The sequence below is a fragment of the mitochondrial genome of Manihot esculenta, assembly GCF_001659605.2.
Source record: "Manihot esculenta mitochondrion, complete genome".
NCBI lineage: Eukaryota > Viridiplantae > Streptophyta > Magnoliopsida > Malpighiales > Euphorbiaceae > Manihot > Manihot esculenta.
In genome coordinates, this window is record NC_045136.1 from 130,001 (window position 1) to 152,805 (window position 22,805).

At 45.7% G+C, this 22,805-nt stretch overlaps 4 protein-coding genes; all 4 read left to right on the forward strand.

The window, feature by feature from the left end:
* Positions 1-6,326, forward strand: part of nad4 (NADH dehydrogenase subunit 4) — an 8,975-nt gene extending 2,649 nt beyond the window's left edge. Inside the window, exons 3-4 of one mRNA in view lie at positions 3,145-3,567; positions 6,238-6,326. Of these exons, the coding sequence (YP_009709919.1) occupies positions 3,145-3,567; positions 6,238-6,326 (512 nt within the window).
* Positions 6,327-19,878: 13,552 nt separating this feature from the next.
* On the forward strand, positions 19,879-20,235 carry sdh3 (succinate dehydrogenase subunit 3). The gene has a single exon. The coding sequence runs from the start codon at positions 19,879-19,881 to the stop codon at positions 20,233-20,235; it is 357 nt and encodes a 118-aa protein (YP_009709920.1).
* Positions 20,236-20,372: 137 nt separating this feature from the next.
* nad4L (NADH dehydrogenase subunit 4L) lies at positions 20,373-20,663 on the forward strand. Its single transcript has one exon. It carries the CDS (start codon positions 20,373-20,375, stop codon positions 20,661-20,663), a length of 291 nt encoding a protein of 96 aa, YP_009709921.1.
* A 194-nt stretch (positions 20,664-20,857) lies between these two features.
* Positions 20,858-21,454, forward strand: atp4 (ATPase subunit 4). Its single transcript has one exon. It carries the CDS (start codon positions 20,858-20,860, stop codon positions 21,452-21,454), a length of 597 nt encoding a protein of 198 aa, YP_009709922.1.
* The last annotated feature ends 1,351 nt before the right edge of the window (positions 21,455-22,805 follow it).

Genomic DNA, 22,805 nt, shown 5'->3' on the forward strand with positions numbered 1-22,805 from the left:
AAGTCAGAATCGAATCTTTCTGTTGGCTTTCCCAATTCATTCGTGAATAAGAATGAAAGGGCTAGAAGCGAGTGCTTCTAGCTGCTTCGCCTGCTTCTTATTATGATGGCTATGTTGGCGTGGCGAAAATGAACGTGCTATTTTATTTTCAAATCGATTGATAGAAGCCTGCTGATCTGTTCTGATAGATCAAAAGAGTAGGAATGGATAGAGAGGGAATCTATCAATAATAAGGGGAAATCCCCTATTTCTATCTATTGATGAGACAACTATCTTTTTTTGATCCATCAGAAAGAAATCGATATGTATCTGATGGAGTCTACATCGTACGTAGAGCGCCTAAGCGCTTTTTGGGCCAGCTCAGTTCTCTTATCCATCGGTCCAATGCACTGGGCTCATCTCATGGAGGGAAAAGCCAAAATGTAGTTGTCTTGTTGTTGTTCGCCGCCTCGACGCATTCCCTTCTCTCCCCGGCATCGTCCCACACAGAAAGAAAGAGCGCAGAGCCCCGGCCCGACCTGTAGGTCCGCTAACGTAAAGCGAGGAGTTGAGCCTGAACTGGCGAACCGAAGTCACTTTCGGAACCATACTTCCTACAGCTAACACGTGTCCAGTCCAGCGGGAACGCGCAGCGCAAACGAACGTGAGCTGCTATACCGACTCCCCCGCTGGCCATCGGGGACCGAGTGGTAAGGCCATGATCTGCAGGGGAACGGATCACTCATTCTTCCATTGGGGACAGGTGCACGAACGACAACTCCAAACGTCACACATCCGCCGCCTACCTACCGTTTAGGTGGCACCAGCGAGATCCAGCTAAGGTAAGGAACTTCGTGTCGCGGCTGCTCCACTCCGCCGCGGTCTCATGAACTTCACTTCCTTGCCTTCCCGCGCGCGAAGCGAATGGGCCCTGTGCTGTGCGTCAGTTTCGGGGCGGGGGGCGAAGAGAGACCAGAAGAATGATTCATTTGGATCGACGAGCTTTTTCAGCCCCAAAACTAAGAATCAATGGAATGTCTGTCTATCCATGAACATCTATTCTATCTCTATATCTAGGGGATCTATCTCTCTATACAAAGTCTTTTATGGCATGATATGATCGCCTAGCCCTAGCCGCATATCAGCTGCGCTCAATAAGCGGGATTTCTCTTGAATCAGATCTTTCCTTTTTTTCGGAAACTTTTGGACCTAGCGAAAAGGACTTTAAGCCTTCGCGCAAGCAAGCGCGAGAGAAGGAAGCAAAGTAGAAGCTTTGCCAGAAGCAAGACGAGGAAGCGGAGCTCTCGTATAAGCGCTAGCTTCCCCCGACCGACTAAAATACAAGAGTCGCGACCTACTTTGATTCAAAAGAAAGGCGAAGGCTTTGGCAAGAAGCAAACGGCTTTCTATCATAGTTGCAAGGCTTCCAAACCTTAATTAAGTACCAAAGGCTGCTTTCGCTTGCTTTCATAAAGGGGCTGTTCACTACAAGCTATCAGCGCTGTCTTAGATTGAACGGTAATAAGATAAGTGGACGTTCAATCTCTAAGGCGGCTTTCCGCTGATAACGGAATAGTCTTCGGTGAACAAGGCCCTAGCTTCTAGAGTTCGCTGCTTTTCCCAGGCCGGAAAAGGGCTTATACTGCTCGCCTTTGTTTGATATATTCATTCAGTACCAATACAAACTACAACTACACCAAAGTAGAAAGGCCACTATAGAAGCTAAAAGTAGCCTATAGTATAGTAGTCGGCCTAACCAAAGCGTCACAACAAGAGAAAATTAACCTTATGAATGGAATCTTAAGTAGAGGGCTTAGCCCGCCCGCCTACCAATCAAAGAGGCTGAGAGTAAGCGTAAGCTCACCCGTAAGCTCTTCGAGCTTTCTCCGCCAGAGAGAGTAGAGAAGGGGAGAAGCGACTCGTCGTAGAAGCTTCGCTTCCGGGACGAAGCCAAGCCTAAAAGATCGACTTGGCGCGGGGGGCCAAGCATTCTGAGCTGGAAGGAAGCAAGCGGAGGCATTACGGGCCGACCACAAGAAGCAAAGCTTCGTAGACTCGACAAGTCGCTTATAGAATGCCTACTACTAGAGTGAAGACTTTTGACTTCATTTAATAAGGGAAGGGGGGTAAGCTTTGCTTAGGGAGCTTTATAAGGCCGACCATGCTGGCGGAGAAAGCTCGAAGAGCTTCCCTTCATTCGCTTCGCGGGAGCCGCACAGCACATAGCTGGAAGTCAGAGGGCCCATACTACCTGCCTAACCCTTCGCTCCGAGGGACCGTAGATCGGAAAGCGCCTTCTAAACCACCCCATTCATCCAAAAGAGAAGGGAAGGGGCCTATGTATTTTCATAACCCCTGAAAATTTTACCCTATCTACACCCGGAGCCAATCTCCTATCGGTCCTGCCATCACGCCGCAGAACGAGAGCTCGTGTGGAACCTAATAATTTCTGGCGTAACAGCGGTGGAACGTAACAAAAAATATTACGGTCGGGGCCGGAAGTACGGTAAACTCGGCCAAAATATGACACCCGAAGGGCCCGCCCCTTCTTCTTCAGTAAAGCCGACCTCTTTTTCGCCAGTGCTGACGCAGTGCGCACGTAGATAAGGAAAGCAAAATCCCAGTGGGGGGGGGGGGAGAGAATGGGGGCCGGTCCCTTTCTTTTACGGCCTAAACTCCTATTTGTCAGCCGTGGGGAACTACTGCTCGGTCGGGGGGAAGGGAAAGGCTTGGGCCTACCTATCCCGATAGGACCTCATAAAGGAACGAGAGCTGTTGAGAGGTTCCATATTGCCGAGCCGAAGGGCAGCACTTCTGTACGTGATCGTAGTATATCACGTCGTCTCGTCCCCGCTGCATTGAAGAGTACCTATGCACTATGTTCCGGTTCACTGATAAGGAAGATAGAGTTGGGGTGGGGATCTACGATGTGATACTCAAGTATGACCCGGGGAGATACATGCTAACTATGGGTAGGAAGCAGGAACCATTATGTAAATAACTTCGGGGGGTTACAGATCTCTTATACTACCATCGATCGACAGAGCGGAACGACCAAAAAAATAAGTGAAGTTAGAAAGCCGTATGATAGATGGTAACTATCTTGTACGGTTCGGGGGGTAATCGGCGTACTCTGATCAGTGGGGGGGGAATCTTTGGCTCTATCGAACATACAGGGAATTGGAGGTAGCATTCTACCGATGTTAAGTCATGGACTGGTTTCTTCAGCCCTTTTTCTATGTGTTGGTGTTCTATATGACCGACATAAGACTCGACTTGTTAGATATTACGGAGGTTTAGTGAGCACCATGCCGAATCTCTCTACCATTTTCTTCTCTTCTACTTTGGCCAATATGAGTTCACCTGGTACTAGCAGCTTTATTGGGGAATTTCTCATCTCAGTAGGAGCTTTCCAAAAAAATAGCTTAGTAGCCACATTAGCAGCGCTTGGGATGATTTTAGGCGCGGCCTATTCCCTTTGGCTATATAATCGTGTGGTTTCTGGAAATTTAAAACCCGATTTCCTCCATAAATTCTCCGATTCAAATGGCAGAGAAGTTTCCATATTTATACCTTTTCTTGTTGGAGGGGCGACCGTCCGTTGAACTACCAAAGAAAAAAGGGTAAACCAATGTGATCATGACATTGTAGGTGCTTGCGATGGGACGGATGCGACTTCCCTCAGTTGGTTTGGGTGGCATAGCCCGTTGCGGAAGTCCCCCCTTTTTTTGATCCATTTCTTTAGTCTTTAGGGAGCCAAAGCTTGACTTTACTAAAAAAATAAGGCTTGCGGAGGGGCGCTCACGTTTTTTGTCTGAGCCGTATCTTGTTGGGTGGGACCGAGAGAAAGAAAGGACGGGGGGCAACCATGCATGGTACTTCTCGACCGTGTCTCCGAGGGACAGTTGAACGAGCGACTCATGAATGCTGCCGGGTCGGACGAGCCAATAACTCGAACGCGTTCGGTCTGTTTTTTGAGCAAGAATCACAGCGTTACCTTACCTTCACCATGATACGGACTCCAAGTTCTTATGGCAGAGCACGAGGAGATTTATCATCAATATGATGATGGGAATGGAAACCAGAAGCACGACCGGGGTCTTCGTGGTCCAAGATAATTAAAACATCAGTAACAGTAACGTAAGCATGAGACTTTTTGGTAGTACCGGTGAACCAGATGGCCGCGGCGATGGAATCTGGGACGGAGGACTCGTAGTATCTCTCTAGATCTGGCAAAAGCGAAAGACCCCCTAACGTAATTCGAATAGGGGCTGACCGCTGAGCCCACTCTGGCCTCGCAGGGCGGGCCCCTGTGGTTGCGAGCTGGAGCTGCCATAGCTTATGGCTAGAGCAATAGGTGGCCCCAGCAGAGAGAACAGTAAGGATAACGAGCGCTCCGCCCGTCAAGCGGGCGGCAAGAGCAGCGGGCAAGTGCTTGGTAGGCCAACAGCCCAGTGAACCGGGCGGGGCACTCGACGAAAGGGGGGCACACTGAGCAAGTACGAGAAATTGGCCCCGCTCCACTTTATTAAAAGCAAGGACCACTACGGGAGGTCAAAGCAAGGACCTAGGGAAGTCGGGGCTCATCCCCGGTCAATATTGGATCAAACAATAGGGGGCCGTAGCACTGACCTCTTTTTTTATTGATTCAATACAATAGGGGAAAAGATCGTACAGTTCCCTACCGAGACAACAGAAACTCTCAACGGATCCTCCGCGCACTGGGCATACCTCTTCCGTGCGTTTTTCTCGTGGCGGAAACAGAACAACAGGGAAAGGAAAGACCCGGCCGACCTGCCCAGGGCTCGAGGGCGAGCTTTATTTAAGAGAGAATGGGGAGTGAATAGAAAGGCTTCCGTTTCCGTTCTTGGTTTGGGGGCTTTCTTTCGGGCTCCTCTCGATCTTATTCGTAGTTGGGAAGGGGGAAGGAGTCTAAATCAATGGACATTAATGAACCATCATTGATGGACGTTGCACATGACACGATCAATTCGGTCCGGCGCTAATAGAGGTTGCTTACTCTCCCTAGTAGCGAAGGAAAAGGGCAGGGCTTTTTTCGTAGTAATAGTGGGCGGGTCTCATGAGATCTATGCCGGCCGTCGGAATCAAATGAAGGTCGAAGGACCATTCGATTCATTAAGGGGTATAGCGGCGTCCTCGCCTGGCGCCATTCCCGAACCTAGCTGCAGACGGGCGGGCCGGGCCTGAATTCAGACCAGACCAGACTCTTCTTTGTTTGAGCTGCTTCCACGCACGCAGACCAGAAGATCTCAGTTGTCCTGGGCTGAACAGACAAGTATGTAGAGATCTTCGTGGGACCGGGGAGGGAGTCTCAGTCGATCTTTTCTAGGATTCCTTATCACGCCACGCACGGAGATCTTTCCATTGATAGATAAGAGGGCTCCTCCCTTGAACAGACTCTTAAAGGTTAGGTTACTACCTGCCTCTACGGAAGAGGTGTACTTTGTACTGCCCGGAGGTCATATAGATCGAAACCCGGAGCGATAAGAACGAAAGCCCTACCCACAGCTACAACTACTGGCGCTTCAAAAGGCTTAGATTCTAAGGACGCTACTGAAAGCCTTTTTTAGGTCGTGTAATAGGGAGGTGTAAACCTCGAAAGCCTTTGGTACTTCGGTAGGGCGAGTAGCCCTTAAACCAAAAAAAGGGTTGGAACCCTTCCCCTATTTCTGCATTTCATTCTCTATTCAGCCCGCCTCAAACAAAATGAGAAAAAAGGAGAGGCCTATTGATTCGAAGTCACTACGAAAGGGTCGGTCAATAGCATAGCTCTTTCTTTGCCGGGTCTCCTTTCGAAGGCCTTTCCTTCGAAAGCCTAATCCGGTAGGGCGACGAAAGGCTTTGTTTGCCCCAGCTTGGCGAATCGCATCCCCGCGCAACGACATTCTTTGTGCGCCCCTTACCGTTCTCGCTCAGTGTTTGCAACGGCTGGGGAGGCAGTCGTAGAAGCGAAGTCTATCGCCGCGCCGACCATCAAATACGAGATTGGGCCCCTTCTCAAAGATTTGATGGAATGGTCCAGCCCACTCAAGAGCGCTTATGTCATATGGGAACTCATGGCTGGAAACAATCCTTATGGTTTTTGATATCCGGTAGGAATAAGAAGAATAAAAGTCCAGGTTGGTTGGTGAGCCTAGTGATAGGAGACTATCTAGCTTGGTTCGGAGAGCACTTGTTGGGTTAAAGATTTTTTTGTTGCTAAATGTTACGGCCTAAATGCTGAACTATTGACCCTACTTGTTTGGATGGGTGTTCACCCCAAAGTGTTCCCGGACTGCATGCATACATCCGTAAGTAACTTAGTGCAACATGGCAAATTTCATTGAGAGGAATCAGCAAAGAAAAGAAAAACGGATCAACATAAACATGTGTATTTGAGAGATCGTCCTCGGGCTTAGGAGTGTCCACATGAGTTCGTTGAGGTGTCTACACAGGAATAAAAACAAAAACCTCTTTTATATTCTGTCGAGAGTTCGGATTGCTCTACCTAAGTAGAACGATTGGAAATTCAAAGGGGGAGCCAGAAGCTTCGCTTCCGGTAGCTTGCTGACTCTCCTAGTTAGAAGAAGGCTCTTTGTCGAATTTTGTAGATCTGGATAGAGTCTCGCTCAGTTCAGTAAAGAGAGTTGTAGATTCGTAAGATTATGATAGAGTCCCCTTGACTTTCTATTATATTAGTAAAGCGCTGCCGCGCTACAACTAGCATAGCAGCCTGCGGAAAAAGCTCTAGAGCCCCTACTCCTAAGTTGGAGCAACAAGCAAGGGATTGAGCGCATCTTTCCCCTTTCTATTAGTAAGGTTGTCAAAAGGCTTTCCTTGAGTTTGATTGCAGGGGCGCTAATGCGACCTTCCTTCAGCTGGCTGAAACGCGCTTCACCTTAAGAGAGAGACTTTCTCTTGGTGATCGGTTCATTGGCAACGACAGATAGGCGCGATCAAATAATATGAGACCATCCTCTGCCGGAGGGATCAGTTTGACCAGGGCTCAAATCAGACTTCACCGAGCAATGATAAACTTAGGACCTCCGTACGTAAACTTGCTAGTCGAAATAAAATCTTCGCCTTTAGATATTCTTAAGGTAAAGCGCCGCGGTTCTCTCCATCCGATCGATAGTAAGAGCCAATACCTTCATGTGCCTTTACTGTTCGTCCTGGAGCAGCACCGAAGAACTGTCTTTCATCCCAGCGCATCAACTGATCCTTAAATGACTAATCCCTGGCTATGGAAGACGGGGGATGGCCGCTTGGCCAACTAGAAAAAAGACACCCTCCCTGCTCATCAACTTCACGCCGCCGGGCGCTTTTCGACCCTGAGAGAGGAGAATGATGGCACTTCCTCACATCAAGTTGTTATTACGGAAATGAATGATAGGAGTTAGCCGTTCGTTTTCTACCGAGGTCGGGGTTTTAAGACAAATCCATCATTGAAGGGCTAGAGGCCGAATCGCTCACTCATCAATTTCTGCTTCTCCCAATGGGAGCCTTTACTAGTAAGGGCGCGTGGAGCCGGGGAGGCGGATGGGACTCTATTTCAAGGCTTCAGGTCGAGCCCCCTCCCTTCAATAATGTCGAAGGATCACAAGAGTCGCCTTTCTTTCTCCCAACATCATTCTCAAACAAAGAAAGTATGGATTGAGTGGGTCCTTTCTATCTCCCGGAGGGAGGGGATAGTCAGTCTTTGGTTTTGGAATCAAAAGATGGTTGCTGAAACAGCTAACAGGGAATGGCCAGCCGCAGCAATGGAAGGTTGCCCAACCGCGTATATGTTGGAAGAAAGTCATCTGTATCGTTCCATTACCCATTCCTTAGTCAAGTCACGAAAATCGAAAATGAAGATTGCCTCACAAAAGTATCCCTCTTCGATTCTAGAATGATCTGCGTACACTGCTCTCTTCTCCCTCATCCATGTTCTAAGGTATCGATTCGGGGATAGACCTTAGGGCTTTCCTGATAGCGTATGCTTAACTCCGACCTTCTCATTCCCGTCTGGGTATGAAACCTCCAAGTATGGTTACGCTCCGAGCAGACCAGCAGATATAATGGATGGACCTCCTCGTCGCCCGAAGAAGCGGTCGATCGAGGAGGTATATGAGGTTAGCGCATGTTCGTAGTGATTGCCTCAGATAGAGGAGAATAGATTTATAAGTTTTCCCTGAGATTTGGCCCACCAATGACTACCTATTCTCGCCCGGTGCCTGAACCTTGCTCGTTTACATCCGGAAAAGACAATAGGGATACACTCGAACGAAAGAGAAGGAGTTCCTATGGCTAAAGCTGGTCACCTTTGCATCTTGAAGAAGGAGATATGGCACCTCTACTTCAGGTGGTCACTTCATATTATTCTCCTGAGCTCATGGGATTGACGTAAGGGGGTTGGGTGGAGGTAAGAAGGATGTTTCATTGATCAATCAATTCGACGGGAAGAGCTGAACCCTATCCCTGAGGAGAAGAATAGGGCCTCTAACGCCTAAAAAACAAGAATACAAGCCTCTAAGGTAAGGTGTGCCTTTCTTTTTTTATAGGCCCCACTTTAAAATACTCGAATATACGCCTTTCTTTAGACGGCTCACGCTTTAGCCTATATCTGTGAACCAGAAAGGAGTTTCGATTGGAATAGTCTCCCTTCGAATGCCTTCCTTAGGAGACGTTCGGTCTGTAGAGTGCCCATCAATGTTGAATTGAGAAAAGCGAGGATCTGAAAGAGTCATTGAGAAAGAAATTCAGGTTTGGGATGTTTATCAATCCATTCTGGGCCCCTTCCAGGGCATTTCGGGCGATATAAGGCGCTGCCGGAAGTGGAGTAAGCAAAGAAGCTACGCCGCTTTTCTCGTCGGATTGATTGATTGATCGTCCTTCGTGCCTGGGAGTTGAAGCGCTAGTTCCGTTTTCTTTCCATCCCACCGGGAATCAACCGTCCTTCTTTCTCTGAAGAAGCCGGTTTTTGGCTGAGGAAGAAAAGCCAACCCCGCACCACTAGTCGCCCGCCTCCGAATCCAATTTTAGAGATCGGCCTACCTCTCCCGCCCTTCGATGAATGAATGACACCCACCCGAACCCAATTCCTTCTGAAGCGAGACCAACCCCACCATAGAATGACGTTAAGGGCGCCTTCCTGAAATCAAATCACTTCCTTCCCTTCTTCGGACCGCATTTGAAAAATTCGTCTTGTTTAAGCTTCCTTATGTTAACGCGAACAAATTCTTCTATGAGGGCCTCTCTGGAAGAAGAAGAGTGAACTGATAGAAATAGAAAAATGGCTTCAAGGATTTATTTAATCTGGATATGGGGTTCAACTCCGAGATTGATTTCTCAATCAACATCGATAAGGGCCTCCCACCCCTGGAGGTAATCCTCCGGATTACAGATTGATTTCTCCAACAGGCGAGAATGCTGGTCCCGAATCCGGTTCCGGATCGGGGGAAACCACTGACTTTGCTACTACCTCTACTGGGTGGTCAATCAAATCAATTGGTGAAACTGCTGCGGGATTTTCCGCACTGAAACCGAAATTGCTGCTACTTTAATTCATATGCTGGTGGTGAGTCAAATGCGATTTCATAGACGGAGAGAACCAACCCGGCCAACCTACCAGGTTAGTTGCTCGGATGACTAACTCATACCCGTCCCCCGCGTTACCTAAACGGCAGTAGCATGTTGGCGTGGAGCTGGCGATCCACGGCAAAAACGCTTGGGGGCTCTATGAATTTCATTTCCTGGCCCGGACTGACAATTTTCTTTTTAGTGGAGAAAGGAAAGCCACACAACCCCTAATCTTAATGAAGAGCAGAGTCCCATGCTATGAAGGATACATAGTAGCACATGTAGAAGCCGAAGAAGGAAGGTGGTACGATGATGTAAGGAGATATCTGGAAGTAAGGGAGTCCCCAGAAACGGCCGATAAGAAGGATAGAGCCACAATCAGAAGATGGGCAACTCAGTTCATTCTGGCTGGGGGGCAACTTTACAAAAGGTTCTATGAGGGGCTCCTGCTTTTGTGTGTAACGGAAGAGCAAGCTAAACAGATCATGGAAGAAGTACACGCGGGGATATGCGGCCCGCACATGAATGGGCGAATCTTAGCAGGAAAGATCCCAACCGCCTGTAACTGTAATAGGGCTTAGGATATTTTGTAGAGGGCGAAGAAAAGAATTCCACTGGTGACTGAGAGTGAACTAAGTCACATACCCGATAACTGCAAATATCTGAAAGGAAAGAGGATATGCTTAGTGCTGGAAAGGCCTTAGTCTTCTTTCTCGCTTGCGCAGGGAAAAGGAAAGGAAAGCAACTACAGCTGGATCGTAAGAGACAGGGACAACTACTAGAAAAATGAAGCGGAAACTAGCACTCAAACTAGAAGGGCACGCGTACTATCAATATCAATATGATATTACCTCCTGGCTGGAATCAAAGGTATAGAACTCTAGTTAGACCTAGAAATCTCTGATCCTTCCTGAGTTGACCCTCCTCATGAATTGAATTAGAATGACTATGAAAAGGAAGGGCAAAACCTGATACTGAGACTATATATTACCCTTAAATTCAAATGGTACCCGCCTCTTTTCTTTAGCCTTCCACCAAGAATGCAACTAGCAACTGTGGGACAATGCCAATAGAAAGAAGACCCCCAGCTATATTGAAAAAGATGAAAAAGCTACTTCAATTCCCATTGTATTATTTCCTGGCTCGGCTGGCATTAAATTGAAATAAGGAGCATATCTAAAAACTCAAATTGGTTTTCTCGCTCACTCGATGCGCTTACTACTAGAGCTAGAAGGGTTTAGCTTTTATTCGGCAAGAGTATAAAAATGGAACTGGCTTAAAATAGAAAATAAAAGATCGTAGGTCCTTTACTTTGACCTATCCCTATTATACATAGCATAGCTTGCTTGAAATTGAAAGACTACTTTGCTAAAGAACTAGCTTGCCCATTGGCTGGGAGATTATCTAGCTTAAGGGACGAGCTGGTCTTACTGTTAGACACGGTAAACATAGGAGACACCTTATACACGTTAGGAATTTAGGAAGAGTAGTACCGATAGCCTTAGTACGAGTTTGACCTATTTTGAGTCCTCTTATTAAGACTCTTATACAAGCTAGCTCTCTTATGCGCTTGCCTTGGCTTCCCTACCCATTTATTGGTCTTCTGATTTCTACCTCGAGTACCTTCCCTTGGCTGCTCCTTGACTACCATAAAGATCAAGCATTGGGACGGATATAGGTGGGCGACTCACGTACTATGTTGAACTTGAATCACTTTTCTCAGATTCTTATTCGGGAACCCTGCTTGAACCACTAGAACAGTTCCTGCAACGGCTAAATCTTAACTCGAAGTTAACCCTGTTGAGGTTCTTTCCATCTCCATTTTTACCGATGTATGGTTGACTGATTAGGCTCACGGGCCTTAGCTTATATTGGACAAGTTAACTTCCCTTAATAAAGGACATAGGCTCACCGACCGAAACAACTTTGACTGAGAGGTTAAACTCCTAAAAGATGAACAAAGCGAGCTGAGTTGCCCCTGCTTTACCCATCTTACACCCGCTCCCTACTTATCGAATTCGCGGGACTAACCAAAGAGACGAGGAACTTGCACCGCACCGAAGAAAAACAATAAGGTCTACCGGACTGAGACCGACAGACTGCTATCAAGCGGGAGCAGGAGAGAAGGTTGCTCCATATGAGAGTTAGTCGTGTATATTGCTTTCTCGCCTAACTACCTCTTCTATCAATATATTGAGTAGAGTCTATTCCTTTCCGAAACTGTACGATTACGATGGTGGATTACTTACTCTGATCTACATCTCCTCGTGCTCGTCTATGGCTTATACCCTTACTCTTACTGGAACGGGTTGAATCGGAAAACTCAGATCTTTCTTTTACTCAAATAAATATGCCTAATAAATTATTACTAAATAGTTAGTTATTTACTTTAGTTTAATTAGTTTAAAAGGAAGTTCTTCAACTTGACTTGAGATCGATCTCGCCGCTGCCTTGCCTGCGGATGATGCCTTTCACTACTGATTCCTACTCATCATTCTCTTTTTCTCTTACTTTATTTTATTTTGAGTCGAGAATTTCTTTGTTGAGCTCTACGCCTTTGCCCACGAATTGCGCCGGGGATAAAAGAACATAATTACATTATCCCTTCGACGCCTGAGCTGGGGCTTGCCCCTGTCATTTCACATGGAATTGATCGCCTATTTACTATTTCAATTTCTATTCCCTATTACCCTCGCTGACAACGTACCTATCTTATATATTCCTCCTATATTTACTGGATCTTGGGTAACTTATACTGAGATTGGAACTTGATTTGATCATTCGCTCCTCATTCTTAATGATATGAGCTCATTCATTCCTTGCGCTTAGTTACCTGAATTCATTTAATTCCTCTACGGGGAGAGGCTCTATGAAAGAAGAGAATACGGAATACGGAACAACCTTCGCCTGAGACAATGCTTCCTTACCTTAGAGTGGACAGATCCTATCTTTCTGACTGGGCAAGCAGCTCCTACCGAATTAGCTCCTAGACTGCTTTCAAGGTTCACGTTAACTAAGGAAAGCAGGGACGGAAACTCCTACTGGCATTCCTCGTTACTTGACTTAACCACAATCCATTGAATAAGTTAAGTTCAACCTGATATTCCATTTGTACAGAACGGAGAAAGAGAGTGGAAAAGATCAATAAACAAGTCAGCCCAAATGCTTGATGAAGGAAGAACCATAAAGCTTTCTTTTGATTATGGACTTTCCGGTTGTAGGGTGAAGGTACGACAAGGGAATTCCATGCTTTTAAGAAGCTTTCTTCTAAGCCCCGGAATGAAATTCGAATCTCACTCAAATAGGGCAGGTGAATGAAAAAGATCTCTTATACAGCCACGCTCTAAGCTAAGTTTCTCATTGGATCACTCTTGATGTCCTTCGAAGGTTGAGTCAAGTTTTGCCCTGCCTCTCATGCCCGCGACCGCACGGCAAATCATTTTCAGTGGGGTGGGTCTAGTTTAAAGTATAGATCCTGGTTCGAGTTGATTCGTTGTACCACTTTATTCATATTCCGATGACAGGCGGTTAACCATAGTTAACCAGATCGATTAGGTACGGTCCGACGTAAGTAAGCGGGGACAGCCTTTCTCAGCAAAGGGGTCTCATAGCACTTCCCTCGGATTTCGCCAAAGAAGGCACAACGTTGACACACAGTTCATTGATAAAGAAACCATGTCACGAGTTTTTCTAAGCAACTAGTTAGTTCAATCAGGACTGCCCTGCTGTAACCTAGGGATCACCTGGTGAATGGTCTCAGGCAAGCATTAAGAAGTGCTTTTGTATTCCACTCTACCTCGGGAAGATGAGCTTACGAGCCCCTTGTTTGCTTACATTCCCTCGGGCTAGTTAAGAAGTGATTGGTTGGATTCGTGTGTGGTAGTATGATCGATATGCCTCAAATCCTCCTCTCTTCCTGGGGTAAACAAACGCTTTCTAACAGCCTATTGGACCTAGCAAGGAAAGCTGGAAAGCAATTAATCGCTATCTCTTGTTTGCGCCTTATCCGGGCTTAGCGGAATATCCACTGTGAGGGGCGCTCTTTTCAAGGTAATTTCATGCCGATCTTAGTATAGGGTCTTAAGAAGGAAGAAAAGAATGTGCTGTGATGCTATCCCCTGCAATAAGACGCTCTTTGCTAGAATGAGTGCAAATATGTCATTTGTCAAAAAGTCCTAATCATTGACCGGAAAGGTAGTAATCAAGGCCAAAAGTCAAAAGGAACCTAGTTCGACACGACAGCACAAATAGTTTAGTCTCCCAGTCCAAGGTACAATAGAAGAAGGTTTTGCCCTTTACTCCTATCGTATTTATTGCTAACGCGAGAACTTGTGTTTCGGCATTACTAGTGCCAACTGGTTCTGTCCATCAATCTTCTTCGGGGATAGCTTCTACTATTGATTCATTTCCCGAAAACCTGAAAACTGTGGATTCTATAACAGAATTTCCGCTCCTTCTAGAGCAAGTGACATCAATCCTATTCGTGCACAACCCTCCCTAACAGCCTTCCTCTTTTCTACCCCTACGCTATAACTAATTCTCCGCTTGTAGAAGCTGGATGAGCGGGAAGGACTGGAACACATCAATATCACTTCGATCCTCGCATGCAACTTTTAGATTCACCACTGGACTCGTTAAAACCTTGGTCTATGGCAAGAACGTCTGAACTGTCTTACCGTGCACGCCCGCTTGAATGAACTCGATCATGCCAAGCTGCTAAACAAAGCAGGCTACTTCCATCGAACTAAGACTCTAATGTGAAATAGCAAATTCCGAAGGATAAACTCTTTCAAGCTTTTGAGAGCGGTTGCAAAAGAAGATTCTAGCAACATTCTTCCTTTTCCTCTTTCAAGTGGGTTGAACTCTTTCTAAGGCAAAAGGTGAGAGCAGACAGATCTTCTATTTAACTTAACATAAAGCTAGGAATGCTTACCTGACTCTCGGGCTTTATTGCCCATTTGAAGTTGATGATTTCCGAGCATTGCGCTTAAGGTTTTTCTCAATCCATCTTCACCCTTCAGGCTGACTTCATTGAATGCTTCAAAGCATTGGCGCTTAATAGCCTATAGCAGAGTTGAATTACGGTATCCCCTTCCCTCTAGGCTAACTGAACTCCCTTTTTCGAGGGAGAGAAGAAAGATATGACTGACAGCCAAAGCGTAATGCTTCTTTCATACTGGGATTTCTCCTGCGAATAAGGAATGAGATGAGAGCAAGTACCAATCCAATCAATCTATTCTCTTTCCCAACCCCGAGTCTATTTGGAGTCATAGTTCGATCCACAACCACAAGCCAAGCTGACTTAGAGGCACAGCTGAATGCGCACTCCCTTCCTGGCTTATTGAATTGAATACTGAAAAGCACAGGTACAGTTGAACAAAGCTATTCAAGGCTTTCCCTCTCGGATTTAGTGCACACTGACTTCCTGATAGTGAGATTCCTCTAGTCAAGTCTAAGGAATGAGATGAGGGAGAAAAGGATAGTCTATGCCACCCCGGCTTCACACTGACCGTACTTCCGGCAAACATAACTAGTTCTCGAGGAAGATTGGTTTGAAGCGGCAGGATATTCGCTTTCTTAGCTAAGGCTGATTGAATTGCTAACTGAACTAGTCGAATTCCAAATAGGCTAATGAGTCCGCTGCACACTTTCTATATCCTATCCTCATGCCCCAGAAAATCCAATCATTCGACTGAGAGTTCCGATCCATGTACTGTGCCTCTGAACTAGGACTCCTTACTTGACTTCGGAATGAGATGGCTAGGAATTCTGTCTTAGATCCCTCATTTCTTCGGTGGCTTGTTATCGTATAGTTGAGGTGTGTTAGAAGGAGAAGGGGATCTCCAGATACTTCCCTAACGGAATCAGATAATCCTCAGCGTCCTTCGTGGGTTTAGGTGTGCCTTCGGGAAACTCTGGGTTCTCGGGCTTCTTTTCAGCCTCATCCTTCGGGTTCTCGTCTACATGAGGGTGGGGTAGCTTCTTTTCGTAAGCTCCTCCGAAGTCCTTTGCCTTCCGTGCCCTATCTTTCTCATACCAATTGTTATCAGGGTCCCCACCCATACCTATCCAAGCTGCGCGACTCCAAGAACGCATCTTTGAACATGCGGTAAAGACCCCGAGTTGCAAACAGTCCCTGAAACTTCTGACAGAGGTTCTACTTTGACTCTTTTCCTGTTTTTCAGTGGTTTGAATGCTTATTGTTTGGATTGCTTTGCTTGATTGCGCGCGGCTCAGGGTAATCAGTAGGTCATGACCTGGTTATCTGAGTGACTGGGATTTCATCACCCGGGTTCACCCGCTTCCAAAGTTCTTCGGGGAAAGACGGGATTCTACTTCTACTACTGCTACTAGAGCTATTTCCGATCCTAATATTTCATATAGAAACTGGCTTAGAAGATCCTTTTCTTTTGCTCCTGCTTGCAGGAAAGATCTCATTTGCTCTTGAAAGCCTAATCAGTAAAGGCAGCGGTCATAGCTGCATTCCCGGATTCAACTGCTGAAACTGCTTCTTCAATGGCGTAAGAAGCTTTTAACTGGGCAGGAGAGGCCTACCTAATCAGTCACAGTAAAGGTTCGAAGAAAGGAGTTTAGCTAGAGAACAGAGAGAGAGAGAGTTGTCTTGCTTTTACCCCAGTAATCCCAAGAACTGACTAAGAATCACTCTTAGCCCCTAAAAGGGGAGGAGGAGCAGCTACAATAGCTTTTGCTGGAACCACTGAATGTAAGACTTTCGCTAGAACCAAAACAATTGCTTTCGCAGGAGCAGGGGCGTAGCGGATTTGGGAGTTCATCTATCAACCACTTTTTGTGCGTCCCGCGTTCGATGGAAGTCCCACTCTCTAGCCCTAGACTGACCCCTCTACAGCCCTAGTAGTTTTGGGTCTCCCGAACCTGGGTGCTCTATCACCAACAATTGCTTGCGCAGGAGTCACCCCAATTGCTTTAGCGGGTGCTGCTACAACTGCTTATGCGGGAGATATAACCCGATCCCGTTATCGGAAGAACTAGCCCTTTCTCTGCTTAGCGAATTAGCTTCGACACGCATTAGAGCTTAGACACGAATTTCATGTGTTAAGCATTTGATGGATCACTAACAGTATCTGAGATCAGGATTTTGGGAGCTAGCAACTTTTTCCTGAAATGAGGTGCGAAGATCAGATGCTCGCATGTGTCTATCTAGGCCATATTTTAATAAGGGGAATTTCTCTTGTAGGGCTAGGAACCTTTTCTAAACAAACTCGTTCGCTACGGCCTTTTCGTTGCCTTTTGGGCAGAGTACTTTTTAGTTTAGTAACTAAACTAAAGGTGTCTGAAACAGCGATTTCCCCTAGCCTTATAAGAATTGAATGCTTCAGGGGAGCTCCTAAAAGAGAGACAGGTGCCGGGAATGCTTTGAAAAGACTGGTTCGAGCTGTAAGTCAAGAAGGGTTTGGTCAATTACCTTTACTAATTAGGGACCAGAAGAGAGGTTTAAGCGCTCGGGCATAGCATATTATAAGGGAGAAAAAGCTCCCTTTCTCTTACTCCTTACTCTGAGTATTAGGGTTCTCGACCTAGTCTGAAAGACTGAAAAGCATTGGTCGAACAAGGATTCAGGCCAAAAGGCTGTTCATTTACCACTCTTGTTATTAGTACCCTATTGCTACTACGGATTCTTAGGTCATCGCAACCTATGCTAGTGGGCAAGAAACTTTCTTCGGCTACTCGTTTGAGTGCTGGGAAAAACTCCCTTTCAACCAGATCGTGTTGCTGGCTTTGCCTTGGTGGCTTTTACAGCCCTTTTTCTCATTACAGTGGATTTAATTTCTTGATCCAGAGGAACACTGCCCATTAGGTTAGGCATCTGACTAGGCAGTGGATTTGTATTGCTTTAATTCTTTCTTACTGGGGAAAGCTTCTATCCCTTATCTCTCTATAAATTGCATAAGAAAAGAGGGTTAGAGTCGTCTCTTTGACTGCAGAGAAAGAATGAAGCTAGTGGAGTTAGTTCGTTACTGCGAAACTCATTGCTTGGAGTTCTTTACTGCTGCTCACCTTGCTTAGCAACCACCAGATTCTCAACTCTTATTAAATAGGGCACCTTGCTTCTCAACTGCTGCGCACCTTTAGTGGATTGCTCCGTATCTTGCTTCTCAACTGCTGCGCACCTTGCTTTGAAGGCAGATCCTGTTTGAACCTTGCTTCTGAACCCTGATCCAGTGGATTCTTCTTGCGCAGATTAGGATAGGGCTTCTCCTGGTTTCCTTGCAACTGCTGCGTACCTATTCCTATCCGGTATTCGGGAAAGAGTCTTTGGAAAGGAGTGAGCAAGTGAGTCTAATTCGGCGGGAAAGAAGACCGGCTAAATTCTTTTCAATAGAAGTTATTTATGCACTAGTTCTGAACTAACTCCATTCTTTCCGTATTCTCATAGGAGGGAATAATTCTTAGGGTAAAAGATTCTCATTAGTTAGTGTATTTGGAGTTACTGCGAAACTCTCTTCTTTGGCGCGTAGGGTTGGAGGAGCGCCTCATAGACTAAGACTCTCAAACCATAGGATAAAGACTCTCAGATGTTTCGAATCGCATGTGTTAAGCATATGCTCTCCTATCTTCATCTATCTAGTAAGCATCTCCCTCTCTTTCGGATTCTAGAAGGGATTCAATCACTACTCCATCTGAGCTACCGTAGACGGTCAAAGGTTGCCGGCTCCTCGTCCTTTCTTAGTCGAGTAACTTCGCTCCTCGGACCCAGGTCAAGTAGACCCCGTGGGACGCTACTGAGGAGCACATTGGGCCCACCGCTTTCTTAGTCGGCTCTTCTGGAATAGCCTTTGATCTTATCTTACGCAAATACCAGTTTTCAAATCTATTCTTAGGAGCAGACCATTAGTAAGTAGTAAGGGTAATTGACATGATTAGGAAAGGTGGGCTTAGCTCTATCAACTAAATTGCATAAAAGAGAATCACTCGAAATTCTATTAAGAGATTCTAAGGGCGATACACTAGTATCATGATCAAATGGCAACCTTGGTCTTTGAGATCAAGTTCAGATTAAGGCTGTGATCCATGACATGACTTGCTTAACAATTAGCTTTCTAGTCTAACTACTAACTACTAGTCTTTAAGGGAAATCTGTCATACGAAAAAAGAGATTTACAGTAAAGAAAGATTGAAATGAGAGAAAGATATTCTCACTCATTTAGGATGGAGTTTCCTTAGGGACAAGACAAGAAGAGAAAAGAAACCTGGCTAAGCATATCATATAGAGAAATGGGAAAGCCTCTCTTCTTGAACTCTCTTCCCTTTTTCTCTCTCTTCGGCTTCTTTGCCCTAATGATGGTCCTTTTTTTTGATCTTATTTGTATTCTAATCTGAAGTCTCATTCTTACTACTATCTTTTTGAAGCAGATAGTTCACAGTGCTTATTCTATAGATACTGTAAAAGCCAAAAAATGTTTTCCACATACTTCTTCATGGAGTTGTCACCCATCCTGCTTCCTTTTGATTTTCTTCCAGAAAGAAGTCAATTCTTCTTGGACAAGGGTCAATTCTTCTTGGACAAGGATCTATCCTTCTGGGTCGCTTTTCTGTTCCTTTCCATAATTGTCTGTTCACAAGTGAAAAAAGAGCAAAAAGAGTGTTTTCCTTCGAACTCCTTGGAGACTAAGACTGCGACTGCTCTTTTTTTTTTTATTTTAGTTGTGTGCGGGAGTATTGCCTTAGGCGTTCAAAATCCTAAAATCGCCTATTGCGATGGAAGAAACGCATTCTTGCCCCCGCCTAGTCCGGTGCAATTGCCGGAAGAACCGGTTACTCCCCCAGAAGCTCCGCCGGTACCTCAACCGGTACCACAACCGGTTGTTATCCCCCAATTGGCCCAGCCTCTTATCTCGGATGACACCCGAAGGAGCCTCCTTTATAACCGATACCTACTCCTTAATTTGGGTGGGAATGAGGACCTACAACGAATGGTGTCCATTATCGACGCCCAAGTCATAGTGGAACGAGATGTGGAGGCGGCATTGGTGGATGATGGATTTCGTCCCAATTCCATTCTTGCCCGATATAGGGAGATTCGGGGACTTATCCATTCTCCGCAAGGGGAGCTTTTGAGTGAACGCACCTATCACGCGTACGTCACTCAGATAAGGGAACGGGGCACTCGACAGAGTGTTCCATATGGACGAATAATATCAGCAATACGAAACTCTGCTCTCCTTTTAGAACGATGATCTCTCTTTAAGGGAAGGAGAGAGGGTCCGTGGGTGGAGTAACTGACCGATAAGGCTTTTTTTCGGTATGCCGCTCCGCGAGCAGAGCGAATGAACCTAAATCCAACCTAAACCTAATATCATGAATATCCTTCGCCCGTTATCTCCTCATCTTCCTATTTATAAGCCACAGCTTACTTCGACGTTTCCAATTTCCCATAGATATCTCCGGGGCTTTCCTAGCCACTATAGTTTTGTTTTTTATCTTCTTTGTCTGAAAATAGGTTTGATTTGCTTCACCTATGAGAATTTCTACCAATTCTTCTTTTTTTCATCAAAGCTCATCCTAATCTCCGTCGAGATTACTGCCTTAGCCCTGTCCTATCATCTGTATAATGGGGTTCGTCATTTATTGACGGATTTTTCGGGATTTCTCTTTCTTAGAATTGGCCGAAAAAGAAGTAACGCTATGGATACCATGACCGATCACCATCAATAAAGAAGAATCTTTCTAAATCACTTCGGGTCAGCGGGGCCTTCAAGCATCCGAAATACGCCGGGGTTGTAAATGACATAGCGTTCCTGACGTACTGGAGTTATAACATTTGAATTTCTCTTACATTCCACGTTCCCGAAATGGATCCTATCAAATATTTCACATTTTCTATGATCATCTCTATTTTAGGTATTCGGGGAATCCTCCTTAATAGACGAAATATTCCTATTATGTCAATGCCAATTGAATCAATGTTATTAGCTGTGAATTTGAACTTTTTGGTATTTTCCGTTTCTTCGGATGATATGATGGGTCAATCATTTGCTTCATTGGTTCCAACGGTGGCAGCTGCGGAATCTGCTATTGGGTTAGCCATTTTCGTTATTACTTTCCGAGTCCGAGGGACTATTGCTGTAGAATTTATTAAATAGCATTCAAGGTTAAACATGACTCCTAGAGAATTACAAAAAAAATACGAAGTTCTCTTCTCCTTTCGTTTTCTTCTTTCTTTTTTCTTGGTTGGCAGGGTCAGGGCCTTTCTCGCTGGGCGAGCGCATCCGATTCTAAAGTCCTTTCCTAAACCACTTCCCGTTCAGTTGCTGAAAGATAGAGATAAGCTTTCTAAATGAGATTGAGTTCCACGAATATGCAGGCTAGAAAGATGTTATTTGCTGCTATTCTATCTATTTGTGCATTAAGTTCGAAGAAGATCTCAATCTATAATGAAGAAATGATAGTAGCTCGTTGTTTTATAGGCTTTATCATATTCAGTCGGAAGAGTTTAGGTAAGACTTTCAAAGTGACTCTCGACGGGAGAATCCAGGCTATTCAGGAAGAATCGCAGCAATTCCCCAATCCTAACGAAGTAGTTCCTCCGGAATCCAATGAACAACAACGATTACTTAGGATCAGCTTGCGAATTTGTGGCACCGTAGTAGAATCATTACCAATGGCACGCTGTGCGCCTAAGTGCGAAAAGACAGTGCAAGCTTTGTTATGCCGAAACCTAAATGTTAAGTCAGCAACACTTTCAAATGCCACTTCTTCCCGTCGCATCCGTCTTCAGGACGATCTAGTCACAGGTTTTCACTTCTCAGTGAGTGAAAGATTTGTCCCCGGGTGTACGTTGAAAGCTTCTATAGTAGAACTCATTCGAGAGGGCTTGGTGGTCTTAAGAATGGTTCGGGTGGGGGGTTCTCTTAAGAATAAAGAAGATGAATAGAATCTAATTCATGTTCATGCTAACAGAAGAGCGGATCCAATACCAAGACGACTTCTTTCTCAGGAAGTGCAGCAAGTACTTGAGAAATTATGGAATATCATGCCCCACGAGTGAGTTGCCGAGTGCCCCCTAGGAGGGCAGTCTACCACAAGATCGAGTTGGAGCCTGGAGCCAAACCCCCAACTATTTAGACTGGGGCTAGGTTTAGCAGATGGCCCCCCAACTAGCATCTATTAGTTAAGGGGATTGATTGAGCTCAGGAAAGAATTTCAGGAACTCATTGAGGCCTATTTAGAATTTATATTTATATTCCAGCCTCCAAGGCTGTTTTTCCCTATATTGCTGGGGAAAAGGTTGGGGAGCCCCTGTTTTATTCCAGAAGAAGCGCGAGATACTTCTCGAAGTTGGATCTACAGTCGGGCTACTACCAGGTGCGTATCGCGGAAGGAGACGAGCCAAAGACGACCCGTGTGAAAAGCAAGCAACCAACCGGGCGTTTGATCTGGTTATGCCTTTTCTTTTGGACTCACCAATGCCCCTGCCACGTTCTGCACCCTCCACAATGAGCTATTCCACCCGTACTTAGACGACTGGTGGTATACTTTAATCGTGGGCTATAGCTATTCGTTAAACGACCACGTTAGCCACCTCCGGACCGTTTTTAAGGTATTAAGGAAGAATCACCTCTATGTAAATAAAGAAAGAGAAATGCTCCTTTGAACAGACGGAGATCCTATTCCTAGGGCATTGGATGGGTATCAGAGCCATCGAGGAGTGGCAAGCACCCACCAAGGTGAGTGAGCTAAAATCGTTTTTAGGGCTCGTGAACTATTACCGAAGATTCATCGTAAGTTACTCGAAGAGGGCTGCTCAACTCAAAAATCTCCTAAAGAAGGACGTACGGACCGATCATGGCACTGCACTGATCGGAAGAGTGTCAAAGAGCTTTTGAGGACCTAAAGCAGGCAGTGATTGATGACCCCGTATTGCAGTTGCCAGATCACACTAAGCCATTTGAAGTACACACGGATGCGTCAGACTATGCCATAGGCGGTGTGCTAGTACAATAAGGTAACCCAGTAGCATATGAGAGCCGAAAGCTCAATGAGACCGAGAGGCGTGGTCCAAGAGAAGGAGATGAAAGCAAGAGTGCACTACTTGAGAACGTGGAGGCGGGTCACGATTCGTGGTCAAGACGGATAATGTGGCGACGAGTGACTGACTACTATCGAATCTAGAAAGAAGAGCGATCTTCGACCTTTCCTATTGTTGGAGAATAGGTCTACTAGTTCCCGATTCCATGTGAATGTATCTATATGAACCTAATCTCTCTCTTCATTCTTCTTGAATT